Source organism: Punica granatum, chromosome 1, assembly GCF_007655135.1.
Source record: "Punica granatum isolate Tunisia-2019 chromosome 1, ASM765513v2, whole genome shotgun sequence".
Classification (NCBI taxonomy): Eukaryota; Viridiplantae; Streptophyta; class Magnoliopsida; order Myrtales; family Lythraceae; genus Punica; species Punica granatum.
Genome location: NC_045127.1, coordinates 4,491,854 through 4,503,750, shown reverse-complemented (window position 1 = coordinate 4,503,750; position 11,897 = coordinate 4,491,854). Strand labels below are relative to the sequence as shown.

Here is an 11,897-nt window from a genome sequence, read left to right as displayed (position 1 = left end):
GGATCGGATTTTTCCATCCATTTTTTGACGGTATTTTGATGGAATGTCGAATTTGATATACACATAATCTCTTAATGTTCAATTTGATACAAAAAAAATTTTGAGATCGAATTTGATGTATACTTAATCTTTCAAATTCCCTTCAATTTTGGAATGAAGACCTTTGCACGTTGCTCTGACTCATCTTTCCTCTTTCGAGCGCCCCTCTCTTCCGTCCCTCGAGGGGGCACGGTTCCTCAAGGGGGACGGGAGCCGTTGGATGGGATGAGTCATCTTCCAGCAGTACCCCTCTGAATAACTCATAACTGTGAGTCGTTTCCGCTTATTACGGACACTGCCCATTTCATCACAGTGAAGAGGGAGAGAGAGAGTGGAGTGGGAGACGAGGGGAAGAGAGAGAGAGACAGAGAGTGATGGTGGTGCATCATCATCTTCAGACATCTCAGTTCCTATTTCAATTATGTCCTCCGCCACCTCCAGCCATAACCAGGTTGGGTTCCACTCTCTCTTCACAGTGCTGCTTTGCTGCTTTCATGTTCCTGAAACTCCTTCCTGTTGATTGCTGTATCCCATTTTCCGCTTTTCTTGCATTGGGTTTACAGTGAATTGTTTAATTAACTGTTCGGCGAAATGTACGAGACCCTCGGTTTTGCTGGAGGTATATTTTCCCTGTCTTGTTGGTTCTTTATCTTTCTTCACTGTCAGACTGTATTTTCAAGTGCTCATTAACTAAATTGAGCTAGCTGCTGAGAGGCCCGGAATGGTTGTCCATTCGCTTCATTTTCTTGATTAAACGTCCGCTTTCCCAGTACCTGCTGGATTAAGAATTGCTTATCTTCTGGAATTCATGTTTCTCGAGCAGACAAGTTGTTCCTGGTGCTTGCTGAGATGTTCGTTCTTGAAGGCAACCTTGGGGCGCTTGCTAGTCGGGAACTCCGACTTTAGCTGGAGTGGTTCACAATTAAGATATGGAGGATGGAAGATTGTGAAATATGTATTTGAGCTCTTTAGCATGATCTGGGACATGTTTATCACCAGAAGCAAACTCAAGCAATGATTAGTTTGCCTTTTAGAAAGTAACAAAATGCTCCTGCCCTTTATCTCCTTTGCTGATACACATTAACAAGTGTCTATCTTCATGGCCATGAAGGATGATGCTTGCGAAGGAAAATGTGGAATGCTCTGTGGAGACCTGCCAACCGGGTAAATCACTGGCCAGAAACGTAGTTGCTGGTCTTGCAGCTGCTTCACTGATTCTTTTCTCGCCGACAAACCAGGTTGGTTGACTCAACAATCCAGTATATAGAATCATTCGTTGATTGATGTTTCTGTAAGAAATCCCGAAAGCACTTCGTTGTGCATCAGGATGTTGTACCTAGGATGTGTATGGTTCAAAGAAATGCAAGCACGCGTAGTTCACCTTTGATGAAAATAACTGAATGTTTGTATGATCTGGGACTGCATTTTGTTCTGTGCCGTTCTTCTGTGCATTATTGGTATGGTTAAGAATATTTTGTAATGGATTAGAGATTGCAATTTGACCTTGCTATCATTAATTATGATCGCACCTCTTCTTGGACAGGTCTTTGCCGGTGAAGTGTCACATTCCCATGATCTGTGCCAGCTTGCAAGGGTCGCTGATAGTGCCATGACTTTGCCATTTGACAAGGGCTCTGGAGAGAGAAGTCAGAAGCTGTTGATGATGAGAGGGATGACAGCTGAGAACTTTGACCCGATCAGATATTCTGGTAGATGGTTCGAGGTAGCTTCTCTTAAGCGGGGTTTTGCAGGGCAAGGTCAAGAGGACTGCCACTGCACTCAGGTAAACATGAAGTCGTAGGTAGGTGCTTCTCCATGAGTCAGTGTCGAGTAACTGACTTATTGAAAATTTTCGCACTCCAAATCTCGGGGTTAGCTTCTGCCCAATACAAAAAATTCGGGGTTTGCAGTATCCATTGATTCTTCCTATTTTGTTCTTCAGGGAACCTGAAAATTTTTCATTAACTGGAGGCTAGAAACATAAGAAACATGCTCTATCTGTGAATTTAGTTTTGCGCTGAAGATTGGACAGGAAGTTTCACAGATGATGAAAAATGTTGAATGTATAATTTTGAAGGTTTTAGTTCTCCATGATTATGTTTTTATTGTTTGAGAATTCTGTGTAAGAAACTGTTCAAGCATTTCATACAATTTCTTATTGTATCGATTCAATGTTTCCGTTGTTCATTCTTCTGACTTGTACCACATTTCATCATCACTTTGCTGCAGGGTATTTATACATTTAATATGGAGACACCATCGATCCAAGTCGACACCTTTTGCGTACATGGAGGGCCTGATGGATACATTACCGGGATAAGGGGAAACGTCCAGTGCCTCCCCGGGGAAGAATTGGAAGAGAAAGAGACCGATCTCGAAAGACAAGAAATGATCAAAGAGAAGTGTTATCTTCGTTTTCCGACTTTGCCATTCATTCCCAAGGAGCCATATGATGTCATAGCCACCGATTATGACAACTTTGCTCTCGTTTCGGGAGCAAAAGACCAAAGTTTCGTCCAGGTAATGGGCACCATTTAGTTTCAGTCAGTCAATACTGGCCATAAAAAGGAAATAATCCGTTTATTTGGACAAATGAGCTTGGTAAAGTTGGGGGGTGTTCTTCTGATCAAAATAGAATGCCATTGTCCATTGGTTTCTATCGGTATTTCAGATATACTCGAGGACGCCGAACCCAGGTCCTGAGTTTATAGAGAAGTACAAGGCTTACTTGGCAAAATTCGGGTACGATCCAAATAAAATCAAGGAGACACCTCAAGACTGCGAGGTCATGTCCGACGATCGGCTTGCTGCTATGATGTCAATGTCTGGTATGCAACAGGCTCTGACTAATCAGTTCCCGGAACTAGAACTGAAGGCATCCATCGCCCTCGATCCCTTCACTAGTGTGTTCGATACTCTGAAGAAGCTTATTGAACTCTACTTCAAGTAGGTACTGGGTTTACGCACCAGCCACGAACATGTAAGTTTGAGTTTCTCGGCACTGCTTCTGTATTATTTGTCCCAAGTTCTGGGAACCCAACCCCGCCCGGCAAGTATATGTTATTCGGTACAGTTTCTCTAACAGTGGATATTAGTCCGACAATTCCGTAAGTTCGAGTTCTCATGAATCGGCTAGTTCTTGCTTCGGATTGATCCCTTCTCCTCGCATTCCTTAAAACTTTGTTTCCGTATTAGTTTTGATGCATCACTAAGCCAGATCATGACAACGAACAAGTGATCTTATAAAATTCTTAAACAGGATCGTTCAAAAATCCGACTAATCCACAACAATACTACGATCGAACCATTAATCATCGTAGACTAACATGCTCGTGTCCCGAATGCATTATGCGTAACTCGGGAAACAAATTCTCTCCCAAACCTACATATCATTGATCAAGACCTCTGAGCCGAGAACCCGAGTATCAGATCCCGGACCTCATCATCGGCTGCCCGATCGATGGCAGTCCGGCCGTCCGCGTCCTTGACATCGTACTTGGCTCCAGCCCTCAACAGCTCCTCGATCTTCGGCTTATCCCCCTCCGAGGCTGCCATCAGGAGTAAGATGTCCACCGGATGGATGTTTTGGCTCAGCAGAGCCTCCATCTTGTCGTACGACCCTTCCACAGCAAGCATCCCCATGTAGTTAAAGTACTGCAAAAACAAAAAGGGCCAAAAACAGAAAATGAAAATTTGGAAAACGTTTTAACCAAAGGAAAAACAGCATTTCTTATGTGCTGACCAGTTTCAGGGACCTGCAACGAAATTCAGGAAAACAAGGACCTAATTTGGGAAGAATTAACTTTGTGGGGATGGAAATTAATTCAAAAGAAGGACCTGTTCCACGTCGTCTCTGTCAAAATCGTCCCTCGACTGGCTTCCATAGATGCCCGCTCCCTCCGCATCGACGCCACTCTTGCCAAACTTGAACCAGCACTTGGCCCTCGACCCGTCGTTGGAGGGTCCGATTCCGGCGGGTCCGACCCACCCGAGCTTACTACTTCTGATGTGCAGAAACCGGGAGCCGAGATTGGTCGAAGAAGAAGGAGACGAAGTGGAGGGTTTTGAGGTGAAAGGCAGCCGCAATGCGCATGGTATCGAAGCCGCCATTGTCGGGCCCTTCGAGAAGAAGATGAACAACTTCAGAAGAGCTAAGAAAAAAAGATGAGAGCTTTGCTGCTGTAATCGCACCCACAATCTATCCACATGGTTGGAATTATACTGTGCCCGCGAGCTCATTGTTCTTATCGTGCACTAGCGATCCTGTCCGTCCTTCAGCATTCTATGTCCATCAAATGGATAAGTCAAACGGCGTATGTTTTGTTATTGTCACATAAGGACACTTATAAGATGTTAATATCACTTTCCCCCCTCAAACACTTCAAAGTTTGTAACTTTTCCCCCTGGAGTCCATGCAATGCGGTGCTTCTGCACTTGAATCGATGGGGTTTCCCCGCGAGATTTCTGAGATGACTAGAGGTTTTCGTATAGTTCAGACCTTATTATCTTGCTAGAAATATCTAATATATGCATCCAGTACATTTCTGAAGATGCATACAATATTCATTGTTCCGTCATTTTTGTTCGTCGTGAAAGCAAATATTCTTTCTTCGATGATGATACTTTTGAAGCATTACGCACGTCGACAATATCCGAACAATGACAAGAAGAGAGGGGATCACCAAAAAGCCAAGCGAGCCCACAACTTCCTCCTCCTCCATGCCTCATGAGCAATCACAAGTTGATAATAAATCCACACCACCACGCTCCCCTTCACTCTGTTGTTTTCACTTCACAGACAAGTCATGAACCAGAAAACGACAGCTTACTAGAAAGTGACAAGCAACTTCTCACAGTCACAGCCATCCCTCTTACTGATAAGGCAATTATAGTGTCTGTGCTTTCAAGTGAAAAAATTCATCATTCTCACAAACTGAGCTGTCTGCAACAATTCTCAGAAATTGATCTCAGAAGGCACCAACAAAGTTCTCAGCAATGGAAGTGTCAAGGAAAAGAAAACCGAGATGGCGAATGCATTCACCGACTCGGTCTTGTTTCATTGCATATGTCAATCCGTGGAGTTATGACTTATATATGATTATAAGATCGTTCCACGGTTATGTTATAAGAAACTTTGCCCAACGGTTTCAATTAGCTGATTGGAAGGTTGTCACTGCGGGCACATGAATACAGTGACAAGCAGTAAAAGTTGCCCCCAGCTAATAAAGAAAAATATCTTAGCAATTTAATTGAGATAAGAAAAAGGAGAAATATAAGGTAGAGAATTCATGTGAGCACACTGCTGTCTTATAAATAGACCAGACACCAAGATGCCCAATGCACCAAGCAATCTCACAAGACCCCGAAAAGCCATACCTTCCCTCTCATATCCAAAGCCTCCACAACTCCAAAGATACATTCACAACGATCCCATCATGATGGACATGGGAACATTGGACAAGAAGGCTACCCCAGTCGAAATCGGCACCCGCGGGACTGTTGGATCCCTCATCATGCAAGAAATCAGGTACTTCAAGAACCTCGAGCTTAGCACCCAGGATATCCCCAAGAACCACCAGGCTTTCAACACAACTTCGTTCAGTGATCATTCCGGGAGCACGGTCGGGTCGGCTGTGACTCAGAAGAAGAAGAAGACAACAAGTGGACGCTTCCTCCCAAGCATATGCACCCTAGTGGAAGTCTCTGACAAGAAAAGGATGATCGGGGTTTCTCCTTGGCTTGGTTATCGGGCCCTGAAGTCGGATGTGCCGGCCAAGCTGCCAGCCTAGATGATGCTTTCGGAGAGCTTGGAAAAGCCGAGCTTTTTGAGCTTGGTTATGGGGCTAGCCCAGGCTCTGTCTGCACTCCCACACCTGATATCGACAACCTCCACAATGTTGGTCCCCCGTCTCTCGGGCTTTTCCCTCACAGGGGTCCCATCTAGTGTCACATTGTGTGCCCCGAGTATCGGGACCCGGTAGTTGTTCTTATAGTCTTTGGTCTTTCGGTAGTCCTCAGAGCACCGGTGACCGGTAATACTGCTGTTGCTGCTGCTTGCCCCGTCTTGAGATTTTCTCGGTTGTGGTCTTTTAGTAGCAGTTGCTTTACAGGGAATGGAAACAGCAACTGTCCGATGCTTATTTCTCGGAGATATAGGCATTTTTGGTGCGGATTTAAGGGACTCGAGCTCCCTTGTCATGAGGGCACTTATCGTCCCTGTTGTGCCAACCTTGATGGAGCCTCCACCACCTTTGATAGCTTCAAGCGTCTGAACCATTTTAGTGCAGCAGTCTGATTCAGATCTCACAGCTGATCCGTTATCTTCTGAAGGTTGTGGAGCTTGAGACAAGAAAAGGAAGCACAGACCTGTCCTGCAGGAGCAATGCCAGAGTTCATTTAAATGTGGATGGTAATTCATGACTACAAGTAGACATAAAAGAGATCTTTATGTTTACAACTTCTTAGCATTCCCAAGGGAAGCAGGGTTATGCATATAAACAGCCCTTGAGGGCCATCAGTAGACCAAAATTTGGGGGGAAGAAAAAAGTTCAGTCAAGACATTATGTATCCGAAGGCAGATTTCAGTTATGCAGCTGTACTCAAAATACCAGTGAAAGTAAAGGAGCAAGAGGTACACAACTCAGAAAGATGTATATTTGACATCTTTCAATATGACTGAAATGTTTCATATTGCCTAGTTAGGCATTATCTAAGTGATTGGCAAAATATACACCATATATTCGGCAAGGCAATCCATTGGGATCATAAAGAGAGATGATTCTGTAGTTAATTTCTACTGCATCCTTTCCAGCGTATTTCCATCTCCGTCTTTGGATGAGGGAAATTGATTCATTAATCCATGCCATAGAACCCCCATCATTGTGATGAAGAATGAAGATATATTAACTTGGCTTACACTCCTAATACGGAACATTTGATTGCTTTCATCGCAGCTCATAATCAATACACGACACACCAATTTCTCATATCCTACAGCTATCCAAGATAACAAATTTAATCAAATCCATGAAAAATGAATAGGAAAAACAGCTCCAAAAGGGTTTAGACAAGAAGCAGCACATTACACAAAACAAAGAGGACCCAGAAAAACCAACAATCCATCCGTTGCACACACAGAAGACTCGCAAATCAGACATTACCCAACTCAGTCAATTTCTCTTAATCGCATCAAACCCCAAAATACAAGTATTAGCAGAAACTTAAGAAACGTAGAACTCATCCATTAATAGCAATTCTTCCAGTTAGCAATACAACATTCGGAAACCCACCAAGATCCGAAAGAAACCCGACAAATCCGAGCTGAATCCGGTCAACGACGGAGAGACGGGTTGACCCAGCAACGGTTACGGCGACCTGAAGCAGTCCCACGACCCAAGGCGTCACCTTTACGACTGTGCAGATCCTCTTCTTCACTTTTGAATTCAAATCCCTCACATGCCCGACTGATGACGATCGGCGATGGAGAGAGAGAAAGGAGGTTCGCGACTTAAATACACGCACTCTCCCGTGTATCTGTGTGCAGCTTTTTTAGTCAAAAGGTGGAAATCGATTGGGGACAAAAGCAGTGTGTGGATCTTATATTAATCATTTGCAGATGTGCGGTCGGTTGGGCCGTTGAAAGTTAGGTACCATAATTCAATCATAAATTAGAATAGGCCGTTAATTATGAAAAATTCTAATACGAGACACTAAATAACGTCGTGGTGGGACATATATATTTTTTTTCACCATATTAAAATTTACATTTTAATCCGCAATTTTTTCAATCTTGTTATAATGCATCGGGTCACATTATAAAACAATCAAATATGTTGAATTAATGATGTGTCGCATGTAAACGCCAACACGTGTCATGATTACTACCCGACTCTTTAACTGTTCCTACTCGAAGCACGACAAACTCGACCCGACTTTTTTTAACATAATGTTTTTTTTCAAAAAAACTGATTTAACACAAAACCGTTCATAATTAAATCGGCTCGGATTTATCTATTTGATTCGTAGACTCTGTTTAAATATTTAGTTATTCTTCTGAAACAGCATCATCGGACATGACATCCATCATCACTGAAGCATAGAAAGACGGACTTAGGTTTTCATTTGGAGAATTATAATCGGATGAAACAATACATAATTAAGTGAATCAAACGAATGAATTTATTCAACTTATGATTAAGTTTCATGAACGGTTTTTGTCCAACCATGCTCCTACGTGCTAAAGATGACCATTGGTGATCGTCTTGTTGTGCAGTTGGACAAAAATCGGAGTTTGACGAACACAGCACAATGTTACACCAATTTATGAAACGACAACGAAATTTGGGAAAGGAAACAAGATTATTGCAATAAGGCTCAACATATTTTAAAGATGATGAATGCCATGATCGATGGCGGCTTTCGGTGAACAAACGGTTGCCTTTTCTTTTCAGTTGTCCGAATAAAATCCGGGAAAAAATAGCTTCCCTAACTTAACGTCCTAAAAATATGGAACGTTAGTTTTTATGGGGGTCATTATCCCTAAAATTATGAAATTAAAAAATAAATTAAGTTTAGGAAAATAGGTATAAAAAAATCTGAAAACACGATTCCTCTATCCGGTATTTACCTCTAAGCATACAATAACTCGATGTTATCCTTTTAGTTAGGTTTTCTTAAGCGGATTACAAAATTGGCCAAAGCCAATATATAAATATACAAGCTTATTAGTTTTTCATCATGGTCTTTTTCATTGATACTTTTATTTTTCCTCCTAAAGAAATTTATATTCATAAAACTAGTTATAGCATAAATGAGCAGTGGTAGACATGACAATATAAAGAAACAAAATAAAAGTTAGGTTTGTTCCAAAATATTTGTTTCATCATATGGTTGTCATGGTTACTACATTCATCAACAATTGAGACTATAAATAGGAATAGAATATGAAGGTTGCTCTTGGCAAGTCATTCAATCTACCTAAATCAGCATTGCTCAAAATTTTTAACGATTACTCGTTGTTATTCCTTTAGTTAGATTTGCTAAAGCGGATTCTAGAATTAGTCTAGGCCAATATATAAATATATGAACTTATTAGTTTTTCATCAAGATCCTTTTCATTGATGCTTTTGTTTTTCCTACTAAAGAAATCTATGGCCCTAAGACTCTTTATAGCCCAAATGAGCTCTGATAGACATTACAATTACCTTGTGTCGATATACATAAACAAAATAAAAGTTTGCTATATTCCAAATATTTATTTCTATCAACTGGTCATCATCATTGTTGCATTCATCAACAACCGATACTATAAATAAGAATAGAATATAAAGGTCGGCCCTTACAAGTCATTCAAACAACCAAACTCATTATTGCTCGAAGTCTTTAACAATTACTCGTTATTACCCCTTTAATTAGATTAGCTTAAACGAATTATAGAATTGACTTAAGCCAACATATAAATATATGAACTTACTAGTTTTTTGTTTGGGTCTTCTTCATTGATGCTTTTGCTTTCCCTCCTAAAACTGTTTATATTCATAAGACTATTTATAGCATAAATGAGTTCTAGCAGATAAGACAATTAGTTTGAACCAATAATACAAAACAGCTTTAGAAAGAAAAATTAACTCAATTAACAAATGAAATATCCTTGAAAAATATCAACATACCGGAAAAAAATTGCAAAATATCTCTCAATATCAGTAACATAAAGAAATTATCGTTACCAAAAGAAAAATTGATTGGAGGCCAAGAAGAAAAATGAGAAAGATCAACATGGCCGGTCTCCGACGAACTCTCCAAGAACATTATGGGAAGCCTTGAGCCTGCGTGGTTTGACGAAGTGAAGCAAAACATATCGATGGGAATTGGCCATCGGAATTGAAACTAGTTTTCCATTGCAATGGCAGGACGTCCAGCAGGGGACTCTTCATATTGAAAGCATCACGAAATTGATGAGGGAGTTGAAGTTTCAATACCGGTGAACAAAATTTTCAACTAGGTATAAAGAAATGCGAAAATCAGTTGTTTGTGGAAACAATTTGATCAAAAAAGGCCGAAACCTTCGTATCAATTGTTAGATGATGATCGAACATGGTGATCGAAATTGAAAACGATAGAATGAACTAATGAAAACCGAACAAATTGGTTAAATAAATAAAACCAAATCGGATTTGCAAAAATCAGACTATTGGTTACATATTAGTCTGATTAATTAGGGTGGGTTTTGCCCATTACCCAATTACATTTTGTCTCGTATGTGGACACGTGTGACGGTGTGATTGGGCCATGTGTCCGATGAGTGAGAGACGAGTACAAATTATTGTGGGCACAATCCGCTAAATGAATAATTAAAGGACCACAATTTAAAGGGTAAAATATGTAAATTATGAATGGTCAAGATTTAATATTTGAATATCTTATGGATAGGATTAGTGTCCCACCATAGGATATTATTTAGTGTCTCATGTTAGAAGCATTCATTTATTATAGGCCAAGTTTCATCAAATCGAATCGTAAAATTGTTAAATTTTATATTAATCAAGTTATACTAGTCGAGAAGCATGGGATAGTTATACCAATTTGAAAAAAGAATATAATTAAAAAGAAAAAAGAAAAATTATTTGGAGAATCAAAAGTGAAATAAAAATAATAAAATAAATAAACAACCTTAATTTTAAAAACCTCAAAAGTCCATTTACAAAATTCGTATTGCCTTCAATTGAAGATCACCATAGTATCCAAAAAAATTTATGGTTATTTCGATTTTTTAAAATAGAATATTATTTCAGAAGATTTTGTTACTAATTTTATAATCAAAGATAGTTTAAAATTTTATAATCTCAAAAAATCGAGAAAATTCCATTTAGAAACGGAATGTTCTGAGGCAATCTAGTAAGAGCCCATGTCGTATATTGCTTTCATATATACTAGTCGTAGATCTCGTACATTGCACATGATACTTCTACCAACCTAAAAAGTATATAATAAAAAATTTAAAAGAAAATCTCATTGGAGAATAATAAGTGAAACAAAAAGAATAAAATAAACAAACACCTTCACGTTTAGGGTTAGTAATACCTTTAGAGAGATGAAAAAATTTAATCAACTAACTTACATTTACGGATAGACATATCTTTCGAGAGCTCGCGTTTAATTGTGTATAATAATCTCTATTTATAATTATCGTACAAAATCTGCATAAAATATAATTTGATTTATTTTCCTTTTTTTGGTGAACAAATCTAATTTGTTTTGAAATATATATATATATAATTATTAATTATATACATAAAATATCACAAAAGATTTTGTGATATTCTCGGTTTTTTTAAATGGATATTATAATTGAAAATTATTTTGGAAGATTTTGTTGTTAATTTTATAATAAAAGATAATTTAAAATTTTAAAAACTCAAAAAATTGAGAAAATTCCATTCAGAAACAGATAAGTGATTAAATGTTAACTTTTATTTTTAAAAATTCAAGATTATTAGATTATATTTATTTGTATATAATAAAATCTTCTCATTTATTTCAAATACATTATGTTATATTAATTATAAAAATTAAAGACATCAAGAAATCGGATTTTATGATGAGATATTTTTTAAAAAATTATTAAAAATAATTTCGAAAAAATAAAATCCTAAAAAAATTCCATTCAAAAAATTCATATTGCCTTCAATTAGAGATAACCATAGTATCCAAAATATTTTGTGATATTTTCGGTCCTTTTTAAATCAGATATTATAACTAAAAAATTTTTCGGAAGATTTTGTTGCTAATTTTATAATAAAAGATAATTTTAAATTTTAAAAACCCAAAAAATCGAGAAAATTTCATTAAAAAACGAAGGT

At 38.7% G+C, this 11,897-nt stretch overlaps 3 protein-coding genes across 4 annotated transcripts; 1 reads left to right on the top strand and 2 right to left on the bottom strand.

The window, feature by feature from the left end:
* The first annotated feature begins 321 nt into the window (after nt 1–321).
* Nucleotides 322–3,183, top strand: LOC116202256 (chloroplastic lipocalin). Its single transcript, XM_031533731.1, has 5 exons — nt 322–490; nt 1,151–1,277; nt 1,583–1,822; nt 2,269–2,559; nt 2,711–3,183. Exons 1-5 carry the CDS (start codon nt 414–416, stop codon nt 2,987–2,989), a joined length of 1,014 nt encoding a protein of 337 aa, XP_031389591.1. The 5' UTR covers nt 322–413; the 3' UTR covers nt 2,990–3,183.
* A 74-nt stretch (nt 3,184–3,257) lies between these two features.
* LOC116202262 (protein LHCP TRANSLOCATION DEFECT) lies at nt 3,258–4,240 on the bottom strand. Its single transcript, XM_031533744.1, has 2 exons — nt 3,877–4,240; nt 3,258–3,693 (listed from the first exon to the last, which is right to left on the bottom strand). The coding sequence occupies exons 1-2, from the start codon at nt 4,147–4,149 to the stop codon at nt 3,436–3,438; spliced, it is 531 nt and encodes a 176-aa protein (XP_031389604.1). The 5' UTR covers nt 4,150–4,240; the 3' UTR covers nt 3,258–3,435.
* Nucleotides 4,241–5,043: 803 nt separating this feature from the next.
* On the bottom strand, nt 5,044–7,617 carry LOC116202269. 2 transcript variants are annotated; one of them, XM_031533757.1, is made up of 2 exons: nt 7,329–7,617; nt 5,044–6,410 (listed from the first exon to the last, which is right to left on the bottom strand). In XM_031533757.1, exon 2 carries the CDS (start codon nt 6,314–6,316, stop codon nt 5,825–5,827), a length of 492 nt encoding a protein of 163 aa, XP_031389617.1. In that variant the 5' UTR covers nt 6,317–6,410; nt 7,329–7,617; the 3' UTR covers nt 5,044–5,824. The 2 variants fall into 2 exon arrangements, with proteins under 2 accessions (XP_031389617.1, XP_031389626.1); XM_031533766.1 differs by having other exon boundaries at nt 5,044–6,405; nt 7,329–7,613.
* Between the last annotated feature and the right edge of the window lie 4,280 nt (nt 7,618–11,897).

Bases quoted from the DNA above. Each gene is read 5' to 3' on its own strand.
- LOC116202262 (XM_031533744.1), bottom strand. From the start codon at position 4,149: ATGGCGGCTTCGATACCATGCGCATTGCGGCTGCCTTTCACCTCAAAA. The intron at 3,694-3,876 runs GTCCTTCTTTTG...TTGTTTTTGCAG, and splicing joins ACAGAGACGACGTGGAACAG to TACTTTAACTACATGGGGAT.
- LOC116202256 (XM_031533731.1), top strand. From the start codon at position 414: ATGGTGGTGCATCATCATCTTCAGACATCTCAGTTCCTATTTCAATTA. The intron at 1,823-2,268 runs GTAAACATGAAG...ACTTTGCTGCAG, and splicing joins AGGACTGCCACTGCACTCAG to GGTATTTATACATTTAATAT. The intron at 2,560-2,710 runs GTAATGGGCACC...TCGGTATTTCAG, and splicing joins AAGACCAAAGTTTCGTCCAG to ATATACTCGAGGACGCCGAA.
- LOC116202269 (XM_031533757.1), bottom strand. From the start codon at position 6,316: ATGGTTCAGACGCTTGAAGCTATCAAAGGTGGTGGAGGCTCCATCAAG.